The sequence below is a fragment of the Erithacus rubecula genome, assembly GCF_903797595.1.
Source record: "Erithacus rubecula genome assembly, chromosome: 6".
Taxonomy (NCBI): Eukaryota; Metazoa; Chordata; class Aves; order Passeriformes; family Muscicapidae; genus Erithacus; species Erithacus rubecula.
This window is the reverse complement of record NC_136688.1, coordinates 58,529,979-58,554,518: the sequence shown is the minus strand read 5'-3', so window position 1 is coordinate 58,554,518 and position 24,540 is coordinate 58,529,979. Positions and strand designations below refer to the sequence as shown.

Sequence of the window (24,540 nt, the reverse complement as noted above, 5' to 3'; positions counted from 1 at the left end):
ATGGAGCTGGTTTGGGGTTCTTGTGTGTCTGCAGAACACTTGGCATCCTGGTTTTTTCCCCTCTGTGTGCACATTCCCCAGGGTGGGAATGGGTTTGGGCACCAATCCCATGTAGAGGAGTGTGCCTGTGTGGGGGATATTGGGAATGGGGCTCCCCAAAAGTGCCTGCTGCTGGGCAGGAAGGGTTTGCTCAGGGTCAGAGCATCATGGAGGGGTGTGTTGTTATAGAAAATAACGTAAATATTCATAATTGCACGTTATTAATATTAATATTTAAGTGGCATTATTAATTAAATAATATTATATTGCTAATTAAATTTAAAGTACGACTTTAATTTCTAAATGGGGAGCTCTGTGGTTTGGAGACTCAGGGCTGTGCTTTCTGTGCTGCAGGGATTTGGGATGGTGACTCTGGCCCTTGGGGCTGCTCTGTGGTCCAGGGATCCTGCAGCCAAAATCCCAAGGGATTGATGGCAGCTGCAGCCTGCCCAGGGAGAGGGGAGCAAAGCTGCACACCCACGTGTGGAGAATCACCCTGGGAGTGATTCCTGTCATGCTGGGAGTGGGATCAGAGCTCTGCCAGCTTTGGGCTTCTCAGTGCTGAGGGATGGTTCCTAAAATGTTTGGGAATGTGGCACAGGCTCTGGAGCTGGGATGTGCTCACCCCTCCCCTGCCCAGTCTTGATGTTGTTCCATCCCAAATGCTCCCAAAGTTTCCCAGAAGGAAATCTGATGGAAGGGGAATCTGAGGGAAGAGGAAGAGCAGGCAATGTCCCTCCCCTCCCTGGAGCCCTTGCCAGGAGAAATCCATCTCTGTGTCCATCCCTGGCAGAGGCTGGGATGCTTTATTTATATTTTAGTGCTCCAAAGTCAGGGGATGAGGAGGCTCTGCTGTGAGTTGGATGGAAAATCAACACTTCCAGGCTGGATTCTGCTCTGTGCATGACAAGACAGGCAGGGCAGCAGCTTCCTGAGCTCAGCCTGTGCTTCCCCATGGGATGTGATGTCCCATGGGGCTCATCCCTGGCAGGAGGGGACATCACCCCATTTTAGGATGATCCACATGGCCCAGCCATTCCTGCCCATGCCTGTTGTCCCACTGCAAGGGGGAGGAGGATGAGGAAGAGGAGGAATGTTGAAGAGGTGGAGACAGACAAAGAACTTTCCTTGGAGAGACTTTTTGGATCCCCCCAGCACTCGGGGGCATCTGCTGGGGGCTGGCCCCCGGCTGCCCAGGCTGAGTTTCCAGCATCCAAATAGCTTTTGTGGCAGATGAAGTAATGGAATATTTATAACTGAGTCCTTTTTCCCAGTGAAGGTCTCTTTCATCTGCCTCTCTTCATTAGGAGGAAACTGTTGAGTTCATGAAGAATTGGAGACGATTTTAATTACGGGGCAACCGCAAGCAGGAATTAATCTGGCTTTTGGGTTCGGAGAAGCTGCATTAAGGGACGGCCCTAAAACTTGTAATAACAGCTCTGTGCATACCTGTGCCTGTGATGTGGGGTGAGACCCACTCCAGACTCTTCAAAACAAGAAATTCCTGCCCTGTGAATTCATCTTCCCATCTCGCCCCGCGCTCTGGGCAGCCTCTGGCCCCTGCCTACGTGTGGGTCCTGGGCTGGATCCCTTCCCTCGCCCCTGGGCTGCTCCAGGAGGGCTGCAACAAAAGCCTGGTGGTGGGTTGGAATCAGGGAATCATGGAATCATTTAGGTTGGAAAAAAAACCTCTAGGATTGTAATCAACCAGTGCCAAAGCCACTAACTCGTGTCCCCAAGTGCCACAGCCACACAGCTGTTAAATTCCTCCAGGCGTGGAGATTTCTGCTTGGGCTGAATTTTATTGAAAAGTGGATATTTTGGTAAGAAGGGATGGATTTGGTTGATGGAGAAATGGATCTGGCTGGGTTGAACAAGGGGCACTGGGATCTCTGGTGGAAACCACAGAGGGACAAACCTGTCCCAAACCCAGGAGCCTGGAGTCTCATCCACTTCTTTCAAATCCATTTCAACCACGGAGAGGGACCCACGCTGCACATCCACCCAGCCTCGCTCCTCATGCACGGAATCTGGAAGAAAACCCCACCTCAGCCAGCAAGTTCCAGCCATGCTCCATCCCCACCCTGGATTTACATCCAAATTTCTATTTCTGCCAAGAGCCAGCAGCTCCATCTGAAGCAGTCCCAGGCCCTGCCTGCCCTCGGATGTGTTTGCAGGATCCGGGATGAGCAAATCCCTCGCCAAGTCAGCAGCGCCGGCCCCGGCTGCTTTTCCCAGGTTTTTTGTGGGATGTTTTCTTTGCAGAGGAGCTTTGTGACAGGATTTATCCCATGGCATCAGCACCAGAGAGGGAGGTGATATTCCAGCAGCCTGGGCCTGGAAAACGTGGTGGATTGAGGAATTTTCTGGGCACGGCTCTGGAGTCAGTTTGTGGTGCCTTCCTATGGAGTTGTAATTTTCCTCATTGCAGGGAAAACAGGGCTGGAAAACCTGGATTTCCTCACTCTGCTGACCCATACTCAAGTCCTCATTCCCAGTTTTTTTTTTCCAGCTGATTTTGGGTGGAAAACCTTTGGGTGGAGGTTCCTGCTTGGAGTGTGATCTGTGCTGCAGGGCAATCCAGGGGGGCTCTGCCTCTAATCCAGGATCTTTCCAGCTTGGAACTGGGAAGGTTGGGCTAGATTTTTAAATGTGCTTTCCAACCCAAACCATTCCATGCTTCCATGTTTGTGCCTCCTCTCAACACTTCCTCTGGAGCAGCAGTGGCTGGGCGAGGGCAGCAGCAATCAAAGCCCACATTGTCAGAAGGAGCAGCAGATGCTTGGAAAGAATTTGCCGGCGTCTGGCCGGGTTTGCTGCAGGCACAGCACCCTGGAAAGGGCTTTGTGTGCCCCCTCACTGAGTCCCTGCAGCTCCCAGAGCCCCTGGGAAGCACCTGGAGCTGAGGGGATCTCCATCCCTGTGTGGTGGGCTGATGGGATGTTCCTGTTGAGCAGCAGGAACTGGGATGTTTTCTATAAAAAAATTAAAATATACGGTTTGGGGTTGGGTTTTTCCCCTCTGATGTCCGTGCTCTGCTGACGCCAGCTCGTGTGGTTTAATCCCTGGTGCTCTGGGGCCAATCCAGGCTGCAGGAGGAGGAGGAAATGCAGTGACTGGTGTGGGGATGAACAGCCTCAGAATGCCAGAGTGACAGGGCACGAGGGAATGGTTTTAAACTGGCAGAGGGCAAGGTTGGGATATTGGCACGGAATTCTTAGTTGTAAGGGAGGAGAGGCCTGGCACAGGCTGCCAGAGAAGCTGTGGCTGCCCCATCCTTGGAAGTTTTCCACGTTGGACAGGGTTTGGAGCAACCTGGGGTAGTGAAGTGTCCTGCCCATGTTGAGGAGAGAATCCTGGTGATGGATTTGGATTCTCCAGCAGCTCAGCAGTGGGTGCTGGCTGTGGCTGGGATTTGGAGCTGGCTGAAGCAGCTCTCGTGCAGCACTGGGGCTGGAGGAGCCCTCTGGGTGGGGGCAGGACAGGAGGAGCCCCAGGACACGGCTGGGAACGCGGCCCCTCCCTGCCCAGCCCACACAAGTCACATCACGCCGGGGCCGGGAGCTGCCGGGCCAGGACGTGCCAAATCCCTTCAGCCTGTTCTCCATGTGGGATTGTTAATGAGCCCTGAAACCAGCCTGCTCCTGGTGGGATCAGCCACGGGGCAGAGCGTGGGGACCATGGAGAGGTGCCAGGCATGGCCAGGGGCAGAGTGTGGGGACCATGGAGAGGTGCCAGGCATGGCACAGGGCAGAGTGTGGGGACCATGGAGAGGTATCATGGCAGAGCTGGGGTGCAGGGGTGCACTGCATGGGTGCCATGAGCTTCCAGCTCAATGCAGGGATGCCACAATGCATGGTGGAGGTGCAGTGCATGGCCAGGATGCATGGCTGTGCTGCAATGCACGGGTGCCATGATGCAGTGCTGCAGTGCTCAGATGGACTGCATGGATGCTGTGGTGTTCTAGCTCAATGCATGGATGCCACAGTGCAGTGCTGCAATGCACAGGTGCGCTGCATGGGTACCATGATGCACTGCTGCAATGCACACATGCAATACATGGGTGCCATGATGCACTGCTGCAATGCACACATGCACTGCATGGATGCCATGGTGTTCCAGCACAATTTATGGATGCCACAATGCATGGGTGCAATGTAGAGGTGCAATGCATAATCAGGATGCACCTCTGTGCTGCACATGTGCTATGCATGGATGCCATAAGGTTCCAACTCACTGCAGTGGTGCCATGATGCTCTGCAGCAATGCTCAGATGCACTGCATGGATGCTGTGGTGTTCTAGCTCAATGCATGGATGCCACAGTGCAGTGCTGCAATGCACAGGTGCGCTGCATGGGTACCATGATGCACTGCTGCAATGCACACATGCAATACATGGGTGCCATGATGCACTGCTGCAATGCACACATGCACTGCATGGATGCCATGGTGTTCCAGCACAATTTATGGATGCCACAATGCATGGGTGCAATGTAGAGGTGCAATGCATAATCAGGATGCACCTCTGTGCTGCACATGTGCTATGCATGGATGCCATAAGGTTCCAACTCACTGCAGTGGTGCCATGATGCTCTGCAGCAATGCTCAGATGCACTGCATGGATCCTGTGGTGTTCCAGCTCAATGCATGGATGCCACAATGCAGTGCTGCAATTCACAGGTGCCATGGTGCATTGCTGCAAAGCACACATGAAATGCATGCATGCCATGAGGTTCCAACATAATTTATGGATACCACAATGCAGTTCTGCAATGCATAGTTGCCATGATGCACTTCTGGAATGCACAGATGCACTGCATGGATGCCACGAGGTTACAGCTCAATGCAGGGATGCCACAATGCATGGTGGAGGTGCAGTGCATGGCCAGGCTGCACATCTGTGCTGCACACATGTGATGCATAGGTGCCACAGTATTCCAGCTCAATACATGGATGCCACAATGCAGTGCTGCAATGCACAGGTGCCACAATGTTCCAGCTCAATGCATGGATGCAGCAGAGGGCTGTGATGCACACAGATGCAGCACAGAGAATCCATGATGTGCCACCATGCACGAGTGCAATGTGCAGTGCAGGGCCAGGATGCAGGGCTGCAATGCACAGATGCAATACACAATACACCCCCTCAAGGTGTGAATGCACAGCACGGATACATGCATGAAATGCATGGGTGCCATGCACAGACACAACCTCTGTGGGGCAGTCCCAGAGCTCCCTGGCCATGGGAATTGGGATTTCCCAACTTCTGCAGAACCCCAGGAGCTGCCACAAAAAGTCACCTGGGGGCACTTTCCCCTGCACTGCTGATGAATTCCAGGCTTTTGGAAGCCAAAGGCGCTTCCACTTCAACCAAAACAAATATTTGGTGGCAAGGGAGACACTCTGCTGTCGGGGTGCCAGCCCAAATCTGGGGTAGGAAAAGGCTGAACTAGGTCAGGGTTTGAAGTCCATCCTCGTGGTGTCACGTGGGAATTCATGTCCATGTGAATGTGGAGTGCTTTGGGAATATTCACCCTTGGGAATGAGTTTCCTGGGATCAGTGCTAGGATGGATTTGTTGGCTCTGCAATTCCCATCTGCAAATTTTTGTTAGTGCTTGGGTTGTTTTATTTCACCTCAGTAAAGAGTCAGAAATGGGGGGAAGGATGTTGGAAGGGATGTGGAGATCCTTTTATGGGACCCCACAGCATTTCCATGGCTGCCAGGGAAACCTCCAGCTTCCAGCACTGCTCCTTGCTGGCCCAACCAGGATATTCCCAGCAGATAAACTTCTGTTTATTGTAATTATGCCAGAAAAGCCTTTCCTGAAGTTTTTTCTGAATCCAAGCCAGGAGAACCAAACTGCTGGTTCAGATTTTTGAGTCTGTGCCAAAAATCATGGGGGTGGCTGTGATGGGGTGTGCTCAGGGGTTTTTGGGACCTCATTGGGACCATGTGGGACATGCTGGTGGGTGGCAAGGATGGGGGATGTTGAGGATGCCATTCTCAGGGCTCATCCCCCTTTTTCCCCACAGGGATGGCACCCACAGAGCCTGAGGCCACCCTGGCCCTCTGGTGAGGTGCCCCCCACCTCCCACCCCGAGCCCCCTGCCCAGAGCACGATGAACAAGCTGCCCTTCCACAACAACAGAGTCATGCAGGACCGGCGCAGCGTGTGCATCTTCCTCCCCAACGACGACTCCCTCAACATCATCATCAATGTAAGGAGCCTCCCTAAGCACTGACATTTCCATCACCCACCAGGGTTGTGGCTCCAAACCTTGGGTTTCCTCCTGGGTTTCATTTGGAGCTTGCCCTGCTGGGGAAATGCACATGAGTTGTTCTCCTTGTACTGGTTTGCAGGACAGGTGTCTGCCAATAAAGGCAGGAGCTTCTCTTTGAAATGAGGAGTGTAAACCCACTCCCTCCAAATTATTATAGTTTTGAAATTAAGGGGCTCTCAGGCAGAGATAGGGGAATTAGGAATAACAGTTCTTTCCTAGGACAATTAAACTAGCAATGCAGTATTACACAGAACAATCCCAGCCCTGCCAGAGTCAGAATCCAAGCTGGCACAGTCAGTCAGTCAGGGTGGTGGCACAGTCCCATTCCATGGTGCTGCATCCTCCTGCAGGGGCAGATGTGGCTCAGCTGGAGCAGTGCTCCTGGAGAAGGGGCAGTTTCCTCTGAAGCTCCAGGGATGATGTGCAAAGGTCTGGTTTTCCTCTGGAATCCAGTGGAAAGAAGGTGCCTTGGTGTCCCAAATGTCAGTTTTTCTCTGGGTAGGAAAGGCTTGGCTCCTGCCCTGGCTGGAGCATCTCCCAGTGGGATGATGGAATTTTCTCAGCCATGCCCTGGGACTCAGTGGCCATGAACAGGAGATATCTGCTGGAGGGAGGATGGGCTGTGGGAAGATAAAGATGATTGCCCAGCTGGTTTAAAGATGGCCCATGAGCAGAGAATGTGTGCCAGGAGATCAGGGGCACTGCCCAGTTCAGCAGATGGGGACAGAACGCACATTGCTGGGCACATCCTGTACTGCAGCCAAAGACACCCCTGAAGGTTGCATCCCTTCTGGATGGCACTTCAGCCTCCTCTTGCCCAGGGAATAAACAGGATTTGTTGTCCTTTGGCTCTGACTGGGGTGGAGCATTGAATGTAAAATTTTTGTTGGTTTTTTTTTAATTCACCCCCACCCAGTGTTGCTTTTGAGTTAAGAAATTCCTTTCAAAACTTAAAGGGAGCTCATAAAAAAGATGGTTTGGAAAGAGGCTGATAATGATAGGATAAGGGGAATGGTTTTAAATTTAGAAGAAAGATTTAGATTAGATAATAGGAATAAATCCTTCCCTGTGAGGGTAGAGAGAAGCTGTGGCTGTCCCATCCCTGGATGTGTCCAGGACCAGGCTGGAGCAATCTGGGATGATGGAAGGTGTCCAGAGGGTGGAATGAGACTGGGAATGTTCTGATTTCTGCCCCCAGAATTTCTCCCCAGTGTTGGATTCCTCCACCACCTGCTACTCTAGAGCTGCCCTGTGGTCCCCTGAGCATCCCACCCCTGCTCCTGCACCCCAGACTTTTGGGGGCTCCCCATGGACAGCTGAGCCCATCCTGTCACCCCCCATCCTGCTCAGGGTCCTGCCTGGCTCAGGTGGGCACAGATACACCCAGGGCTCATTTAAGGTTTGTTTTTACAGGTGAAGATTTTGTGCCAAGAGTTACTGGTGCAGGTGTGTGACCTCCTGAGGCTGAAGGATTGTCACCTCTTCGGGCTCAGCGTCATCCAGAGTAAGTCAGGGGCTGAATGTGGAAATTCACACTTTTGGTGACAAGGACAGGTGGGGATGCTGATGCCACCTGTGTCCCTTGCAGACAATGAGCACGTGTACATGGACCTGGCCCAGAAACTCTACAAGTACTGCCCCAAGGAGTGGAAGAAGGAGGCCAGCAAGGTCAGCAGTGAGGTCTTGCATGGAGAGCTGACGGCAGTAAGGCCACCTCTGTCCCCATCACAGGTCACTTCCAGGACCCGGGAATGCTGCCAGGGGGTGTGGGGGGTGTTCAGTCAGTGTGGGGCTGGGGGGTGGATGTGCAAAATCCCACCCCTGGGGTTGTCACTCTGAGTGCCACCACGTGCCCCAGCTGGGGGTGCATCCTCCACGCTCCATCCCTGGAGCTCTGGGGGTTTTTTTCCTCTGATTTTTCCTCTCTTCCCTTATCCTTCAGCATTTTTGAGGTCCCCTTCTTCTAAATTCTAAAATCAATTTTTTAAATTTTTTTTTTTTTCCCAAAGCACCTTTTCATTTTTTCAGTGCTGAGGGGGTGGTGCCCAGGCTCAAGTGCTGGCACTGAGCTGGTGGATGATGATCTGAGAGCAGCACTGAGGTGTTGCAGAACTCCTGGTGTTGTCACACCCAGCCACCTGCTTTTTAAAAATCCCAATCCCCCTCATTTCCAGCATTCTGTGTGAGGAAATGGGTGCTGAAGCCTTAACTGAGGAACCACAATGCCACAGTGGGTGAGGGGTGGCTGTGGCTGGCATTACCCCAGAGGGGTGAGGTGAGGGCTGGGGTGTGATGCTGGGATCCCCAGGGGATTCCTGAAAAGCTCCTCCATTCCAGGGCATCGACCAGTTTGGGCCCCCAATGATCATCCACTTCAGAGTGCAGTACTACGTGGAGAATGGGCGGCTCATCAGGTGAGGTGTGACCCACCTGGGCTGGGTGTGACCCCCCCTGAGCTGGGTGTGACCCACCTGGGCTGGGTGTGACATCCCTGGGCTGGGTGTGACCCCCTGGGCTGGGTGTGACCCCCCCACCCTCGGGCTGGGTGTGACATCCCTCGGCTGGGTGTGACCCCCCCTAGGCTGGGTGTGACCCCCTGGGCTGGGTGTGACCCCACCTGGGCTGGGTGTGACCCACCTGAGCTGGGTGTGACCCCCCCTGGGCTGGGTGTGACCCCCTGAGCTGGGTGTGACCCACCTGAGCTGGGTGTGACCCCACCTGGGCTGGGTGTGACCCACCTGGGCTGGGTGTGACATCCCTGGGCTGGGTGTGACCCACCTGGGCTGGGTGTGACCCCCCCTGAGCTGGGTGTGACCCCCCTGGGCTGGGTGTGACCCCCCCTGAGCTGGGTGTGACCCACCTGAGCTGGGTGTGACCCCCCCTGGGCTGGGTGTGACCCACCTGGGCTGGGTGTGACATCCCTGGGCTGGGTGTGACCCCCTGGGCTGGGTGTGACATCCCTGGGCTGGGTGTGACCCCCTGGGCTGGGTGTGACCCCCCTTGGGCTGGGTGTGACCCCACCTGAGCTGGGTGTGACCCCCCCTGAGCTGGGTGTGACCCCCCCTGGGCTGGGTGTGACCCACCTGGGCTGGGTGTGACCCCCCCCTGAGCTGGGTGTGACCCCCCTGGGCTGGGTGTGACCCCCCGCTGGGCTGGGTGTGACCCCCCCTGGGCTGGGTGTGACCCCCTGGGCTGGGTGTGACCTTCCTGAGCTGGGTGTGACCCCCCTGGGCTGGGTGTGACCCCACCTGGGCTGGGTGTGACCCCCTGGGCTGGGTGTGACCCCCCCCTGGGCTGGGTGTGACCCCCCCTGGGCTGGGTGTAACCCCCCCCGGGCTGGGTGTGACCCACCTGGGCTGGGTGTGACCCCCTGGGCTGGGTGTGACCCCCCCTGGGCTGGGTGTGACCCTCCAGGTGACCCCCTCCAGGGCTGGGTGTGCCCCTCTCCAGGGACAGTCCCTATTCTGGTGTGTGTCCCCCTGAGCTGGGTGTGACCTCTCCAGGGTGGGTGTGACATCCTGGGCTGGGTGTGTCCCCCTCCTGGGCTGGGTGTGCCTCCCTCCAAGGGCCCCCCCATTGCTGGGTGTGTCCCTCGGGCTGTTCTGGGGTGCTGAGCACATCCCAAAAGCTGGGGCTGCTTCTGCCTGAGTGCTGGGTGGTTTCTCCCAGTGCCAGGTGGGGACACTGTCCCCAGCCAGCAATGACAAATCCTTCTGGGGGGTGGGGACAGTGTGTTTAGGGATTCAGCACAGCCCAATCTGAATTTACCTAGGGTGGGAGCTGCAGCTCCTGCTTTGGGGATAAAATGATTTCCAGAGCTTTGGGGACACAGTGTCACCTGCACAGACCTTTTGAGGGCTTCATTCCACCTGGCTGGTGAAGTTGCTGTGCATTTGTGGGAATGTTAATACATAGTGAAGAGGGAGCAAAACCCCTTTGGTGACCCTCCTTGAGGATATCCCAGCTGCTCAGTGTCCCCTGTGTCCCCACAGTGACAGGACAGCTCGATACTACTACTACTGGCACCTGAGGAAGCAGGTGCTGCACTCCCAGTGTGTGCTGAGGGAAGAAGCTTATTTCCTGCTCACTGCCTTTGCCCTCCAAGCTGACCTGGGGGACTTCAAGAGGAACAAGCACTATGGGAAGTACTTCGAGCCTGAGGCTTATTTCCCTGCCTGGGTAAGATATCCTGCTGTGCTCCCTGCTCTGGGCTTGATGCTGGGCTGCTCAGAGCAGTGAATCCTGGTTATGGATAACCCAGGATGGCTGTGGGGAGGGGGATGGGGTTGGGGTTGGGGTGGGGAATTCCCTGGGAGCTGCAGGGATGCTGCTGGGGGATGCTCTGCAGGCATTGCTCCACCACCATCAGGTGCAGCCCATTGGGGGCTGGTGGCACAGAATGGTTTGGGTTGGAGGGATCTTAAAGATCACCCCTGCCATGGCAGGGACACCTTCCACTGTCCCAGGCTGCTCCAAGTTTTGTTCACCTTGGCCTTTAACCCTTTCCAGGGGCAGCCACAGCTTCTCTGGGAATTCTATTTCAGGGTCTCACCACCCTCCCAGCCAGGAATTCCTTCCCAATATCCCACCCAGATCTCCCCTTTTCCAATTTGAAGCCATTCCCTGTGTCCTGTCCCTCCATCCCTTGTCCCCAGTCCCTCTCCAGCACTCCTGGAGCCCCTTCAGGTGCTCAAAGCTCTCCCTGGTGTTTTTTCTTCTCTTTCCCAACCTCTTTCTGGGTATTTTCCCAAAATCTGCCCCCTCTCCTCTCTTCTCACACATCACTGAGTGTGTGGCCCTGGCCCACATCCCCTGTGTCACCCTCCCTGCCCCAGCACAGGTGTCACCATGGAATGGGCACACAGAACTCACTTCCCAGCAGGAAATCCTGCTGCCAAGAACTCACTGGCTGCTGCAATTATTTCATTAGTGCCTGGAGGTCTCCAGAACAAAGCTCCAATTTGAACCAGCCCTCCTGGCAGCCAGCCCAGGGCAGCTGGACAAGCTTCTCTCCTCCTCCAAACAGGTGGTGGCCAAGAGGGGCAAGGATTACATCCTGAAGCACGTGCCCAACATGCACAAGGACCAGTTTGCCCTGACAGCCTCAGAAGCCCATCTCAAGTACATCAAGGAGGCTGTCAGGCTGGATGATGTGGCTGTGCACTACTACAGGCTGTACAAGGTGAGCCCTGGGCTTGTTGGGATCTTAATTTTGGAGATGTTCTCTCTGAGAGATACATGCTGGGTTTTTTCTCCTGGAACAAAGCAGTTTGTTTGAGGTGTTTTGTTGAATCTCAGAATGGTTTGGGTTGGAAGGGACCTTAAAAATCATCTCATCCCACCCCTGCCATGGCAGGGACACCTTCCACTGTCCCAGAGTGCTCCAAGTTCCATCTAACCTGGCCTTGGACACTTCCAGCTTCTCTGGGCACCCTGTGCCAGGACCTCACCACTTCACAGGGATAATTTCTTCCTCACATCTAATCTAAATCTCTTCTCTTTTAGTTTAAAAGCATTCCCCCTTATCCTGTCACTCTCTGCCTGTGTCCAAAGTCACTTCCCATTTTTAATTTCCATTTTTAGTGAATCATAGAATGGTGAGTGGGGTGATTTATCCACTTCAGGCTGCAAATTGTGTATTTCAAACCATTTTTTCCCCCTTAGGACAAAAGGGAAGTGGAGGCCTCCCTGACTCTGGGGCTGACAACACGGGGCATCCAGATTTTCCAGGTGGGTGATTGAATGAAGGTGGTGGCTCAGCTCAGCTCCACACCCCTAACAATCCTCAGCCATGGCTCCCTCTCCTCTCTTCACAGAACCTGGATGAGGAGAAGCAGCTGCTGTATGACTTCCCATGGACAAACGTGGGGAAACTGGTTTTTGTGGTGAGTGCCACCATCTCCACCTGGGGCACTGCTCCCAGCTCTGGGGGTTGGAGCAGGTCTACAAAAGGCCATGGAGATGCTCCATGGAGCATCCATTACCTGTGGAGCCAGGCTGGGAGAGCTGGGGGTGCTCACCTGGAGAGGAGAAGGATCCAGGGAGAGCTTTGAGCACCTGAAGGGATCCAGGAGAGCTGGAGACAAGGGATGGAGGGACAGGACACAGGGAATGGTTTCACTGCCAGAGGGGAGGGATGGATGGGATAGTGGGAATTGGGAATTGGGAACTGGGAATTGGGAATTGGGAATTCCTCCCAGGGAGGGTGGGCAGGCCCTGGAATAGAATTCCCAGAGCAGCTGTGGCTGCCCCAGATCCCTGGCAGTGTCCCAGGCCAGGCTGGATGGGGTTTGGAGCACCCTGGGATAGTGGAGGGTTGAAGGAGGTTGGTCTAGATGCTCTTTAACCCCTTCCACCCCAAACCACTCAGTAATTCCACAATCCCCAGGCAGGCCATCTCTCTCTGCTTTTGCAGAGGCTGATCACACCCATGGGGTTAACAAGACCCTGCAGCAGGGCAGGGGGATGTCCCAGTCTGGGGTTTCTCAGAGATCCCCCCAGAGGGACATGAGGTGGTTCAAACCCTGGTTCTCTCTGAAGCAGCCAAAGAGAGATTGCAGGAGATGGTTTTCTCTTGTTCCAAGGATTGTTTATTGTTTCTTACTCAGAGACCTTTTACTTGGCCAGCAGGGTCTGCCCAGCTGGGCATCCAGGGTGGAATCTGCCTGGTGAAGGCAGGGTTTAGTCTAGATTCCATGCTACATGTTTACAACAATTTTCCAATACAATACAATTTTATTGACCCCATCCAATCCAAGAGTGCCCACGTGTCACCCAACATGGATGACATGGAGAAGAAGGAGGAAAAGGTGTCCACTCTCCATATTCTCCATCTTGACCACTAATCATAAACCCAAAAATCTGTTTATCTACATTCTAACAATCTAATTTACCAACTTTGGTGGCTTGTTTCCATTCCCTCTGCGTTGGTAATTCCCCCAGGGGTTGGAATTCAGCTGTGACACCAGGGTCTGACTCAGGGTTCTTTGAGACCCTCACCAGGGGGTGTTTGAGACCCCCAGGGAGGCCAGGGCTCCCACAGGGTGAGTGCTGAGCTCTGTGTGCCTTTTGCTGTGCTGCAGGGTAAGAAGTTTGAGATCCTGCCTGATGGGCTGCCCTCGGCGCGCAAGCTCATCTACTACACGGGCTGCCCGCTGCGCTCGCGGCACCTGCTGCAGCTGCTGAGCAGCAGCCACCGGCTCTACATGAACCTGCAGCCCGTGCTGCGCCAGCTGCGCCGGCTCGAGGAGAGCGAGGGTACGTGCAGAGCCCCTCTGCTGACAGCCCTGGGCCACCCCTGCCCCGCTCACCCATCCTCGTGCTCTTCCTCTTCCCCGTCTTCCTCCTTTTCTGGTTTGTGTTTCTTGTCCGACTCTTCTTCCTCTTTGTCCGCCTCAATTTTTCATCTTTTTTGTCTTTTTCTTCCATGTCTTCCTTATCTGATTCCTTCATGTCATCTTCATCCAACTCTTGTGTTCTTCCTCCTTTTCTGGTTTGTGTTTCTTGTCCAACTCTTCTTCCTCTTCGTCCGCCTCAACTTCTTCCTCTTTCTCATCCTTTTCGTCTTTTTCTTCCATGTCTTCCTCATCTTATTCCTTCATCTCGTCTTCATCCAACTCTTGTTTTCTTCCTCCTCACCATCCTCTTCATTTTTAGTTCCATGTCCTCCTCATCTTCTTCTTCCTTCTCATTTTCATCCAACTCTTCTCTTGTTTTCTTCCTCCTCACCATCCTCTTCATTTTTTCTTCCATGTCCTCCTCATCTTCTTCCTTCTTCTCATCTTCCTACTCATCTCTTGTTTTCTTCCTCCTCTTCCCTCTCTGCTTGTTTCTCTTCCTCTCCCTCCTCCTCTTGCTCCTCTTTTCTCAGCTTTCCCCTTCTCATCTTCTTTCTCTTCCTTATTCTCCTCTTTCCTCTCCTTTTCTTCCTCCTCTTCATCTTCTTCTTCCTCCTTGTTTTCATCCAACTCTTCTCTTGTTTTTTTCCTCCTCACCATCCTCCTTATTTTTTCTTCCATGTCCTCCTCATCTTCTTCCTCCTTCTCATCCTCCTTCTCGTTTTCTTCCTCTTTCTCCTTCTCTTCTTGTTTCTCTTCCTCCTCCGCTTCCTCTCCTTCCTCTTCTTCCTCCTTCTCATCTTTCCCCTTCTCATCTTCCTTTCTCTTCCTTAGTCTTGGCTTTCCTCTCCTCTTCTTCTTCCTTGTTTCATCTTCCTTCTCATCCTCATCTTCTTCCTCCTCGTTTATTTTCTTCTTTTCCTGCTCCTCCTTATTTTCTGTCTTCTTCTTTCTCTTCTTCCTTGACATCTCTTCCTCCTCCTCTTCTCCCTCCTCCTCCTCTTCTTGCTCCTCTTTCTTGTCTTTCCACTTCTCATCTTTCTTTCTCTTCCTTATTCTCCACTTTCCTCTCCTCTTCTTCCTCCTCCTCATCTTCTTCCTTCTTGTTTCATCTTCCTTTTCATCCTCATGTCTAATCTTCCTTCTCACCATTCTCCTCATTTTTTTCTTCCATGTCCTCCTCATCTTCTTCCTCCTTATCTCCTTGCTCTTTCTCATCCTCATCCTACTCTTCCCTTGTTTTCTTCTTCTTCCTTCTCTTATTTCTCTTCCTCCTCTTCTTCCTCTCCCTCCTTCTCTTCTTCCTCCTTCTCATCTTTCCCCTTCTCATCTTCCTTTCTCTTCCTTATTCTCCACTTTACTCTCTTCTCCTCTTCCTCCTCATCTTCTTCCTCCTTGTTTCATCATCCTTCTTATCCTCATGTTCTTCTTCCTTGTTTATTTTCTTCTTTTACTGCTCCTCCTTATTTTCTGTCTTCTTCTTTCTCTTCTTTCTCTTCTTCCTTGGCACCTTTTCCTCCTCCTCTCCCCCCTCCTCCTCCTGGAGGACCAGCCCATCACAGGAGGTTTGGCTCTCCCACCCCACCTCCCTTAATGCCACCCCCTTATCGCCACCACTCTGGGTGACAATTCCCCTACGTGCCAGGACATCCCTACCCTTCCAGGGCAGCCACTTTTCTTGAGGGTTGAGAAAATCAAGCTGTTTCCTCCCTGCAGAGAAGAAGCAGTACCGGGAATCCTACATCAGCGACACGCTGGAGCTGGACATGGAGCAGCTGGAGAAGCGCTCGCGCGCCAGCGGCAGCAGCGCCGGCAGCGCCCGGCACAAGAGGCTGTCCCGGCACTCCACGGCCTCCCACAGCAGCTCCCACACCTCTGGCATCGAGGCTGACCCCAAACCCCGTGAGGTGGGGCCTGAGGATGGGTTCTCTGGTGCTGGTGCCCACCGCAAGCTGAGGACCTGCAGCTCCATGACCAGCCACGGCAGCTCGCACACGTCCGGCGTGGAGAGCGGCGGCAAGGAGCGGCTGGAGGAGGATTCCCAGGATGACGGTGTGTTGGGGGTTTTGGGTTTTCCTTTCTCTGGGCTTGGAGGCTGCTCTGAAGGGGCACAGCTGACTTGTCGTGCCTGGCAGAGATTGAGATGCTGGTGGATGACCCACGGGAGCTGGAGCAGGCGGGGGAGATGGAGGTGAGCCCCGACATGTGTGTCTACATCACCGAGGACATGCTGCTGTCCCGCAAGTTCAACGGGCACTCGGGTAAGGGCTGGCTGCTTCGCTTCCCAAAATCCCCCAGGCAAACCCAGTTTGGAAAGCAAACCCAGTGAGAGACTCCAAGTCAGAAATACAGTTTAATAGGAAAAAAGAGAAAAATAAAATACATGCAATAGTACAAAAGAAAAAAACACTGACACAGTCAGAACCTCACACCCTGCTAGTTAGCATGGTTGATAGCAGTCCCATTCAATGGTGGCTGCATCCTCCTGCAGGGGCAGATGTGGTTCAGTTGGAGCAGTGCTCCTGTGGTTCAGTTTTCCTCCAAAGATCCAGTGATGATGTGTAAAGCTCCAGTTTTCCCCTGGAATCCAGTGAAAAAAGGCTGCTTTGTTGTTCCAAATCTCAGTTTTTCTCTGAGTAGGAAAGGCTTGGCTCCTCCCCTGGCTGGAGCATCTCCCAGTGGGATGGTGGAATTTTATCAGCCATGCCCTGGGACTCAGTGGCCATGAACAGGAGATATCTCCTGGAGGGAGGGTGGGCTGTGGAAAAGATAAAGAGCACTGCTTCACCTGGTTTTGAACAGTTGGCCCATTAACAGAAGATACCTCCCACAAAGAATCACTGCCCCACCTGGTTTCAGCATATGGTGATAGAATAGATGCTTTTGGGCACATCCTTACATTGTAACCTGGGACAGCAAGTCACAGCTTTGGGAGCTGGGATGAGATGATCTTTAAGATCCCTTCCAAACCTGGTCATTCCATGGTTCTTTGGTGTTTGTCTGAGCAGAGTTAGCCCAAGGAGTCCTTTTGGAATGCTGGGAAAAACCCCAATGGGTTGAAGGAGAGATGGGGTAAAGAAAAAAACCTCTCTCAAATTGTGCCAGGAAAGGTTTGGATTGGATATTAGGGAAAATTTCTTCCTGGAAAGGTTTGTCCAGCCCTGGCACAACTGCCCAGGGCAGGGATGGAGTCCCCATCCCTGGAGGGCTTTAAAAGCCCTGAGGATGTGGCACTTGGGGACAGGGTCAGTGCTGGTGAGCAGTTGGACTCCAGATCTTCTCTGGAGCTGTGCCTGCACCCAGAAAGTCACCTGCATTTCCAGCTCTGAGCTGGGAGATCTTTGGGGATGCCAGGCTCCCTGGGGACAGCTCTGGATGCCATTTTGGGGCAAATTTGGGATGCTTTGTAAGTAATGCTGGTTGCCAGTGGAGCAGAAGGCACCACATCGTGCTGAGGGACTTTTTTGCCCCATGGACAAAACAGGAGTGGGTCCCAAGAGAACTGATCCACCCCAAAACAACCTTTGCACCCTCCTTTGTGCAGGACTCATCGTGAAGGAGATCAGCTCCTCCACCTCCAGCTCCTCAGAGACAGTGGTGAAGCTGCGTGGGCAGAGCACAGACTCCTTGCCCCAGGTACGTGGGGCTGGGGGGGCTTTGGGGACCCCCAAACCCCCTGGCAGACCCTGAATGGGGGGGTTGTAATGTTGGGTGGATGGTCTCTGGACAGACTCAGGAGCTCTGTAATTTCTGTTCTTCAGGTTTGTAGTTTGTTATAAGGGTGTGGGTGTAAGGGAGAGTGTAGAGAATGGAGAGTAGAGAGAATATAAGAGGGGTAAGAGTAAGAGAATTGAAAGAGTAAGAGATAAGAGAGCAATTTCCTGTTGACAATACAATAAGTATTCTTCTATAATGAGTATTCTAATTTCTATTAACCAATCTAATACAATATACTCATTTCCTAATATTTGCATGCAACCTATAGGAATCACTAAATTATTATAAAACTAAATGTTTTATGGCTTTCTTATCTGTAACCCTTATCCTCAGACCTTTCCTGCCATACTTGGAACAAGATGTCTGTTGGTTCTTTGGTATTCATGGCATTTGGCATCATCTAAACAAACAAAGAGGCCCTAAATCTTCACATGGCTGTTTTCAGCCTCTAAATTGAAAAATGCTACATCTCTGTTTTACCTGTTGTTTCAGAACTACTTGCTGAGCACTCTTAAGATTTTTTTATTTCTTCCCAACACCTGAACCTCCTCTTTCTTTTCCCCAGACATCATCCAGGAAAGCCAAGACATCAACAGACAGGCACAGCCTGAGCCTGGATGACATCAGGCTGTACCAGAAGGATTTCCTGCAGCTGGCCAGGCTGTGCCAGGACACAGCTCAGAGCTTCACCTTTGGCTGCACCCACAGCCTGGAGCAGGATGGGCTCTACTGCAACAGCTGCCTGGCCCAGCAGTGCCTCAACATCCAGGACACCTTCCCTGGCAAGAGAACCAGCAAATATTTCTCCTTGGACCTGACCCATGATGAAGTCCCCGAGTTCGTGGTGTGAGCCCTGCCCTGCTCCCTGCAAACCACAGTGCTGGAGGATTGGCCAGATAAAAATGGGGATTGCCCAGGCCTGGAGGGGATTCCTGAGGAGTTTGTGCCCAACACAAGTTGTTCCTACAGGGAGGAGCAGAGCTCAGTGGAGCCCACCTGTGTTTCCTCATGGCCAGGTGGTCTCTCCCCCTCTTTGCCCCCACAGGACTCTGGGGTGGCTGGAAAAGGTCAGACTGTGTTCAAGCCAAGCCAAAGAAATGTAAATAACCCTAAAGGCCAGTATGGGAAGGGAGAATTGAGCAATAACCAGCCAGGGATCTCCAGGCATGGTGATGTTCCATGGAGGAAGGCATGGCCAGCAGCTCCTGGGGCATAGCATGATCCCAGTTTTTCCAAAAAACACATGCTGGAGGTCAGACCACAGCAGTGCCAGCCAGGTGGATGATGACTGGAAGCTCTCAGAGCCATTTGCAACTTTTTTTTTTTTGGAAAGCAAAACCCCAAGACCAAAAAGAGAACCCACTCCTAAAAAAAAAAAAAATAAAAAAAAAAAAAAGAAAAAAAGCAAAGGAGGATGGAAAAAATAAATCCCCTATAAGGATACTGCAATAATGCATCCCAAACATTGAATATCTAGAGAATACATATATAAATATATCAAGGTATGTATGTTTATATATGTCTGGATCTTATAGACCCATCTGCATTTTACTCCTGCTCTGAAACACCTTTTATACAAATGATCTGCCTTTTTTTTCACAAACTCTATCAAAAATCCTGATTTTTTCTGAAGCACTTAGGTGAGAAAACAGACTTTCCTCTCGAGGAGAACATGCATCCCACCACCTTGTCCCTGTGGCTCTTCCTGTTGCATCTTTTCCCAAGGCTTTTCATGCATCTTTAGGGGTCTTACAGCTGGAATAATTCTGCCAGAGGATGATGCTGACGTGCTAGGAAAATCCAGGAGTGGTTTCTGAGTGTGTCCCAGGGAAGCCAGAACAGCTCAGGTGGAATATTTGCTGTCAGTACCAGAGGGTGAAGCACTGTGGAGTTAATTATCACAGCACAATGCCTTTGTAGTGGATATTTTTAATTAGAGTTTAGCCATTTACAGCCAAAGTTTTGCCATATTTTGATACACCACTGTTTGTTTGTTGTTTTGTTTTTGTTTTTTTTTTTTTTTTAAACTGGAAGCTTTTCTTAGAAAAACAAACCAAAAAAAAAAAATTGTAATTCTTTTATAAATAAGCACAATCTTATTTTTATAAGAAATGTTGGGGGAGGGAGCTGGTACCAAAAGAAATGGAACATAGCTATAGGCACAGTGCAAAAAAAAAAAAAAAAAAAAAAAATCTCTTGGGATGTTGGGATATGGGAGAGCTGCTGTGGGCACTGTGTCTCCACCCCAGACATTGATCTGGCCCTGCCTGAGGGGTTTTATGGAAAATAATGTCAATATCCAGTGTTGGCAGGGCAGGGTGCCTAAAGCATCTCCCTGAAACCACACAGGGCAGCTGGAGGGATGCTGCTGGGGCTCAGGGACCCCACAAAACCCCAAAAATCTCTCTGTGGGCTCTGGGATACCATTTGTGATTCCAGCCCCCCATGCACAGCTGGGTTTGCAGTCTGTGCACCAGCAGGGTGAGTTCCCATGCAGGAAAATCCCCCAAATTCATCCCCCCTCTGCCACGGGACCTTCACCCTGCAGAAACACAGAGCTGGAGGGGGAAAAAAAAGGGATAAATTGTGTAAAGAAATGCTCAAGAAATGGGGAGGGAATGATCCCATTATCCTGCAGCTGGAGGGGAGTGATGGGGTTGGGCTGGGGGCTGGGATGGAGTTTGTCCCCACAACCAGGGGACACAGAGGTGCCATTGGAGCAGGGGGACACAGAGGTGCCATTTATTCCCAGTTTTTCTGCAGGTGGCTGTGCCTGCCTGCCCTTGGGGCTGTTCCCCCTGCAATAAGGAGCTGTCTGTCTGCACAAAATAATCCTTTCTGTGAAAGGATCTCCCCATCAGGGTGATGGGAGACAGCCCAGGGACTGTGTTGCAAAAGGAGAAAAAAAAAAAAAAATAAAAAAAATAAAAAAGAAAACTCAAGGAAAATGGAATCAGGTGGAAAATCCCCAGAGCAAAACTCTTTTGTACCAAAATGAAGTTTGTTGTGTGCCTTTTGCAGTAGGGCTGGACTTGACAATAAAGTGACAGTTGTTTGCATCACTTGGACTCCTGCAGATCTGAAATGCTCCCAGGTTTAAGGGAGAGGTGGGACACTGCTGAATTTAAGGAGAATATTGCATTTATTGTGTTCTCTGCTCCCAGCAGCAGGTTCAGGGGAATCCTGCCTCAGGCAGGGCTGAGCCTTTCAGTCCTGATTTTTGGTGATTTTTGTGGTGTGCCAGCCAGTCCCTGTGTTCTGGAATTAGGGAGAGGCACAGGGGAGATCCTGAAATAAGTGGGAAATAGTGGGATGGGATTTGGGACCCCAAATAATGGGATGGGATTTTGGACTCCAAATAGTGGAATTGTGGAATGGGATTTGGGACCCCAAACTGTGGAATTGTGGGGTGGGATTTGGGACCCCAAATAGTGGAATGAGATTTGGGACCCCAAATAGTGGAATTGTGAGGTGGGATTTGGGACCCCAAATAGTGAGGTGGGATTTGGGACCCCAAATAGTGGAATTGTGGGGTGGGATTTGGGAACCCAAAGAATGGGATAGTGGGATGGGATTTGGGACCCCAGATAGTGGGACAATGGGATGTGATTTGGGACCCCAAAGAACGAGATAGTGGGATGGGATTTGGGACCCCAAATTGTGGAATTGTGGGGTGGGATTTGGGACCCCAAATAGTGGGATGGGATTTGGGACCCCAAATAGTGGAATTGGGTGGGATTTGGAAAACTCACCCAGGCAAGTTTTTCCCCAGGGAGGGAGCTCCACAGTGCTGGTTCCAGATGTGATTCTGAGCAGGATCCTGAGTTGGGTTTGGGTGGTACAGGTGGATTCTCCAGTGTCTGATGGAAGGTTTGTGCTGACTTTCTCTTCCACAGCAGCCAGGACCCCCCTCCCATCTAATTAAACTCAGAAAATAATTGGCCAGTTTTTTTCCATGTGATTTTTGCCAGGTTTGCTGATCCTGGCACCTCCAGGAAAACTCTGGAAAACCAGCACCCACAGCCTTTCCATGCCCCCATTTCCAGTTTCTGCAGCATCTCTTGATCCTCATAAAAACTGGATTTATCCTCTCACAGGGAGAGGGTGTGGGGTGGCAGGACACGGGGAATGGCTTCACTGCCAAAGGGCAGGGATGGATGGGAGATTGGGAACTGGGAATTTCTGGCTGGGATGGAATTCCCAGAGAACCTGTGGCTGCCCCTGGATCCCTGGAATTGTCCAAGGCCAGGCTGGAGCAGCCTGGGATAGTGGAAAGTGTCTCTGCCCATGGCAGGGGGTGGAATGGGATGGGATTTGAGGTCCCTTCCAACCCAAACCATTCTGGGATTCCATGAAGATGATGATGATGATGATGATGATGATGATGATGATGATGATGATGATGATGATGAAGAGCCTGTTTCCCCCTGGATCCTTTGCCATCCATCCCTCCCCCAAACCCTGGCAGAGGGACAGGGATGGAGATGTGGGGCTGTGCCCCCGCTGCCCCCCTTCCCCTGCCAGCAGCATCCAGTGCCTTTTCCACGGGCTGCAGCAATAATTGCATGTTCCCAGCAAATTCCCTTTGTCCTCTAAAAATATCCCCGGGCCGTGGCGGGGCGGGCGCTGACCATCGCGGGGCCGGGGCTCTAATTGCTGATTTCTGCATCCACCCAACATTTTCGGGGCAGGAGGGAGGAGCACGAGGGGAATGAGACACTTCTGGGAGGGGGACTGCATTGTCTGCTGCTAAGTTTAGCCTCCAGATTTCATCCCTGCCCTATAAAAACCCGGAATTTTCCTAAAACCAGATGGGGAAGGGTTTGTGGTGAGGAGGGGAGGGAGCTCTCCCCTCCCCGTGCTTAGAAAAGGCTAAATGGGAATGGATTTAATGAATCCCCCTCCCTTTGATGATTTGAACTCCATTCATCCCAGCACGGGGGAGGGAAAGGTCCTCGAGTTCCCATCCCAGCGTGTCCCCAGGCACCCACGCTGCCCTTTTCCCTGGGATGCTCCCTGCTGCTGGCAGCCCTCCTGCAGCTCTGCCTGACCATCCCAGGGATTTAATCCTGACAAAAAACCTGCCCTGGGGCCACCTCTTCACTCCCAAATTCTGCAGCTCCCATCACTATTCCGGGGCAGCCGGAGATTTGGGATTTGTAGGGCGACCACGGGCAAATTCCAGTTTTATGGAGTCAACTGCAAAATGCACGATGAAAACGGGAAATGTTGCAGTGGTATCCTTAATTTACTAATTAATTTCCCTCTCCCTGCTTTCTCCTGCTGGCACTGCATCCTCTTTTTATCAGCACTCCCAAAACAAGCACGGCTGAATGTGCCACCCCAGTGAGGCACCAGTGACTAACTGGTGATCACAAAATTCCCCCCTTTGTGCTGGTGGCTTTTTAGGGAATTCCTGGCACCCTGAAATGATCCCTTTGAATTAATGCCGCACCTCTGTGGGTCACTGTGGAGGGGTGGGGGGACCCTGGGTGCCAGGGGGGTTCAGGGACAGCTCTGGGTGCGTTTTTGGGGTGATGTCCCCTGGTGCAGGGCAGCGGAGGAAATCGGTCATGGAAGGAAATCAGTCATCAGGGGTTGCTGTGGAAACGGAGGGGAAACCCGGGCTGAGCATCCAGCGAGGCTCTGGAGCCGAGCCTGGCACGGGAGAGGTGGCACACAGCCCCCTGTCCCCTGCTGGGGCTCCTGCTGTCACCTTTTGGGATGTTCCCAAAGGGAGCTGCATGCCCCGCTGCTGCTGTGGGCACTGGCACGGCTGGTTTGGGGTGTTTTGGGTGTTTTGGGGTGTTTTGGGGGTTGTGCCCCTCCCCAGCTCTGCTGTGCCCCCTGCCCCAGCCCTGCCTGGGGGGCACAGGAACCCCCTTTTATAAAATAATGGAATTCCAGAATGGTTTGGTTGGAAGGGACCTTAAATCCTATCCCATCCCATCCCATCCCATCCCATCCCATCCCATCCCATCCCATCCCATCCCATCCCATCCCATCCCATCCCATCCCATCCCATCCCATCCCTTACCATGGGTAGGGACATCTTCCACTGCTCTGGGACAATTCCAGGGATTTGGGGCATCCACAGTTTCTCTGGGCACCGTGTGCCAGCCCCTCCCCACCCTCACAGGGAAGGATTTCCATGAGGACACAGCTGGAAGAAAGGGAAAAGCCTCCTTATAAAAACCCCATCAGCTTCCTCATGCCTCCAAAATATTCCACTTGAAATCCCCCAAATTTGGCATGAGGGTTCATATTGACTGCAAAGAAAATATAAAATACTGAGTGATCCCCTGAGCTGTGCCCTAAATGGGAACTTTGGAGTCAGGATGGGTTTGGGAGGGAGTTCAGGGGTTTGATGGGTACAGGGGGGGTTCAGGGGTGTGATGGGTACAGGGGGGGTGATTTAGGGGTGTGATGGGTATAGGATGGGGTTCAGGGGTGTGATGGGTACAGGGGGATTTAGGGGTGTGATGGGTATAGGATGGGGTTCAGGGGTGTGATGGGTACAGGGGGATTTAGGGGTGTGATGGGGTACAGGGGGATTTAGGGGTGTGATGGGTACAGGGGGATTAAGGGGTGTGATGGGTACAGGGGGGGTGATTTAGGGGTGTGATGGGTACAGGGCGGTTTAGGGGTGTGATGGGTATAGGATGGGGTTCAGGGGTGTGATGGGCTCAGGGGGGTTCAGGGGTGTGATGGGTACAGGGGGATTTAGGGGTGTGATGGGTACAGGGGGGGTGATTTAGGGGTGTGATGGGTACGGGGGGGTGATTTAGGGGTGTGATGGGTATAGGATGGGGTTCAGGGGTGTGATGGGCTCAGGGGGGTTCAGGGGTGTGATGGGTACAGGGGGATTTAGGGGTGTGATGGGTACAGGGGGGGTGATTTAGGGGTGTGATGGGTATAGGATGGGTTCAGGGGTGTGATGGGCTCAGGGGGGTTCAGGGGTGTGATGGGGTACAGGGGGGATTTAGGGGTGTGATGGGTACAGGGGGGTTTAGGGGTGTGATGGGTACAGGGCGGTTTAGGGGTGTGATGGGTATAGGATGGGGTTCGGGGTGAATATGGGGTGCAATGGGGTGAGTGTAGGAGCTGTGGGTGTGGGTGCAGGAGGGGGGTTCAGGGCTGGCCCTGAGGGGTGCGGGGCTGGCT

The 24,540-nt window shown here is 52.6% G+C and overlaps 1 protein-coding gene across 8 annotated transcripts in view; it reads left to right on the top strand.

Annotated features, from left to right (window-relative positions):
- FRMD6 (FERM domain containing 6) overlaps positions 1-20,435 on the top strand; it is a 41,639-nt gene extending 21,204 nt beyond the window's left edge. For 2 of the 8 annotated variants that reach the window (XM_079307854.1, XM_079307855.1), the window contains exons 3-15: positions 6,074-6,259; positions 7,736-7,826; positions 7,911-7,990; positions 8,660-8,736; positions 10,315-10,501; positions 11,349-11,504; positions 11,987-12,052; positions 12,139-12,207; positions 13,405-13,579; positions 15,376-15,711; positions 15,795-15,920; positions 17,204-17,295; positions 17,942-20,435. In XM_079307854.1, the coding sequence (XP_079163980.1) occupies positions 6,161-6,259; positions 7,736-7,826; positions 7,911-7,990; positions 8,660-8,736; positions 10,315-10,501; positions 11,349-11,504; positions 11,987-12,052; positions 12,139-12,207; positions 13,405-13,579; positions 15,376-15,711; positions 15,795-15,920; positions 17,204-17,295; positions 17,942-18,226 (1,839 nt within the window). In that variant the 5' untranslated portion in view covers positions 6,074-6,160 and the 3' untranslated portion in view covers positions 18,227-20,435. Of the gene's footprint in view, positions 1-6,073; positions 6,260-7,735; positions 7,827-7,910; positions 8,054-8,659; positions 8,737-10,314; positions 10,502-11,348; positions 11,505-11,986; positions 12,053-12,138; positions 12,208-13,404; positions 13,580-15,375; positions 15,712-15,794; positions 15,921-17,203; positions 17,296-17,941 lie in introns of all 8 variants that reach the window. The other 6 variants (XM_079307852.1, XM_079307851.1, XM_079307849.1 and 3 more) reach the window with 5 other exon arrangements.
- Positions 20,436-24,540: the final 4,105 nt, after the last annotated feature.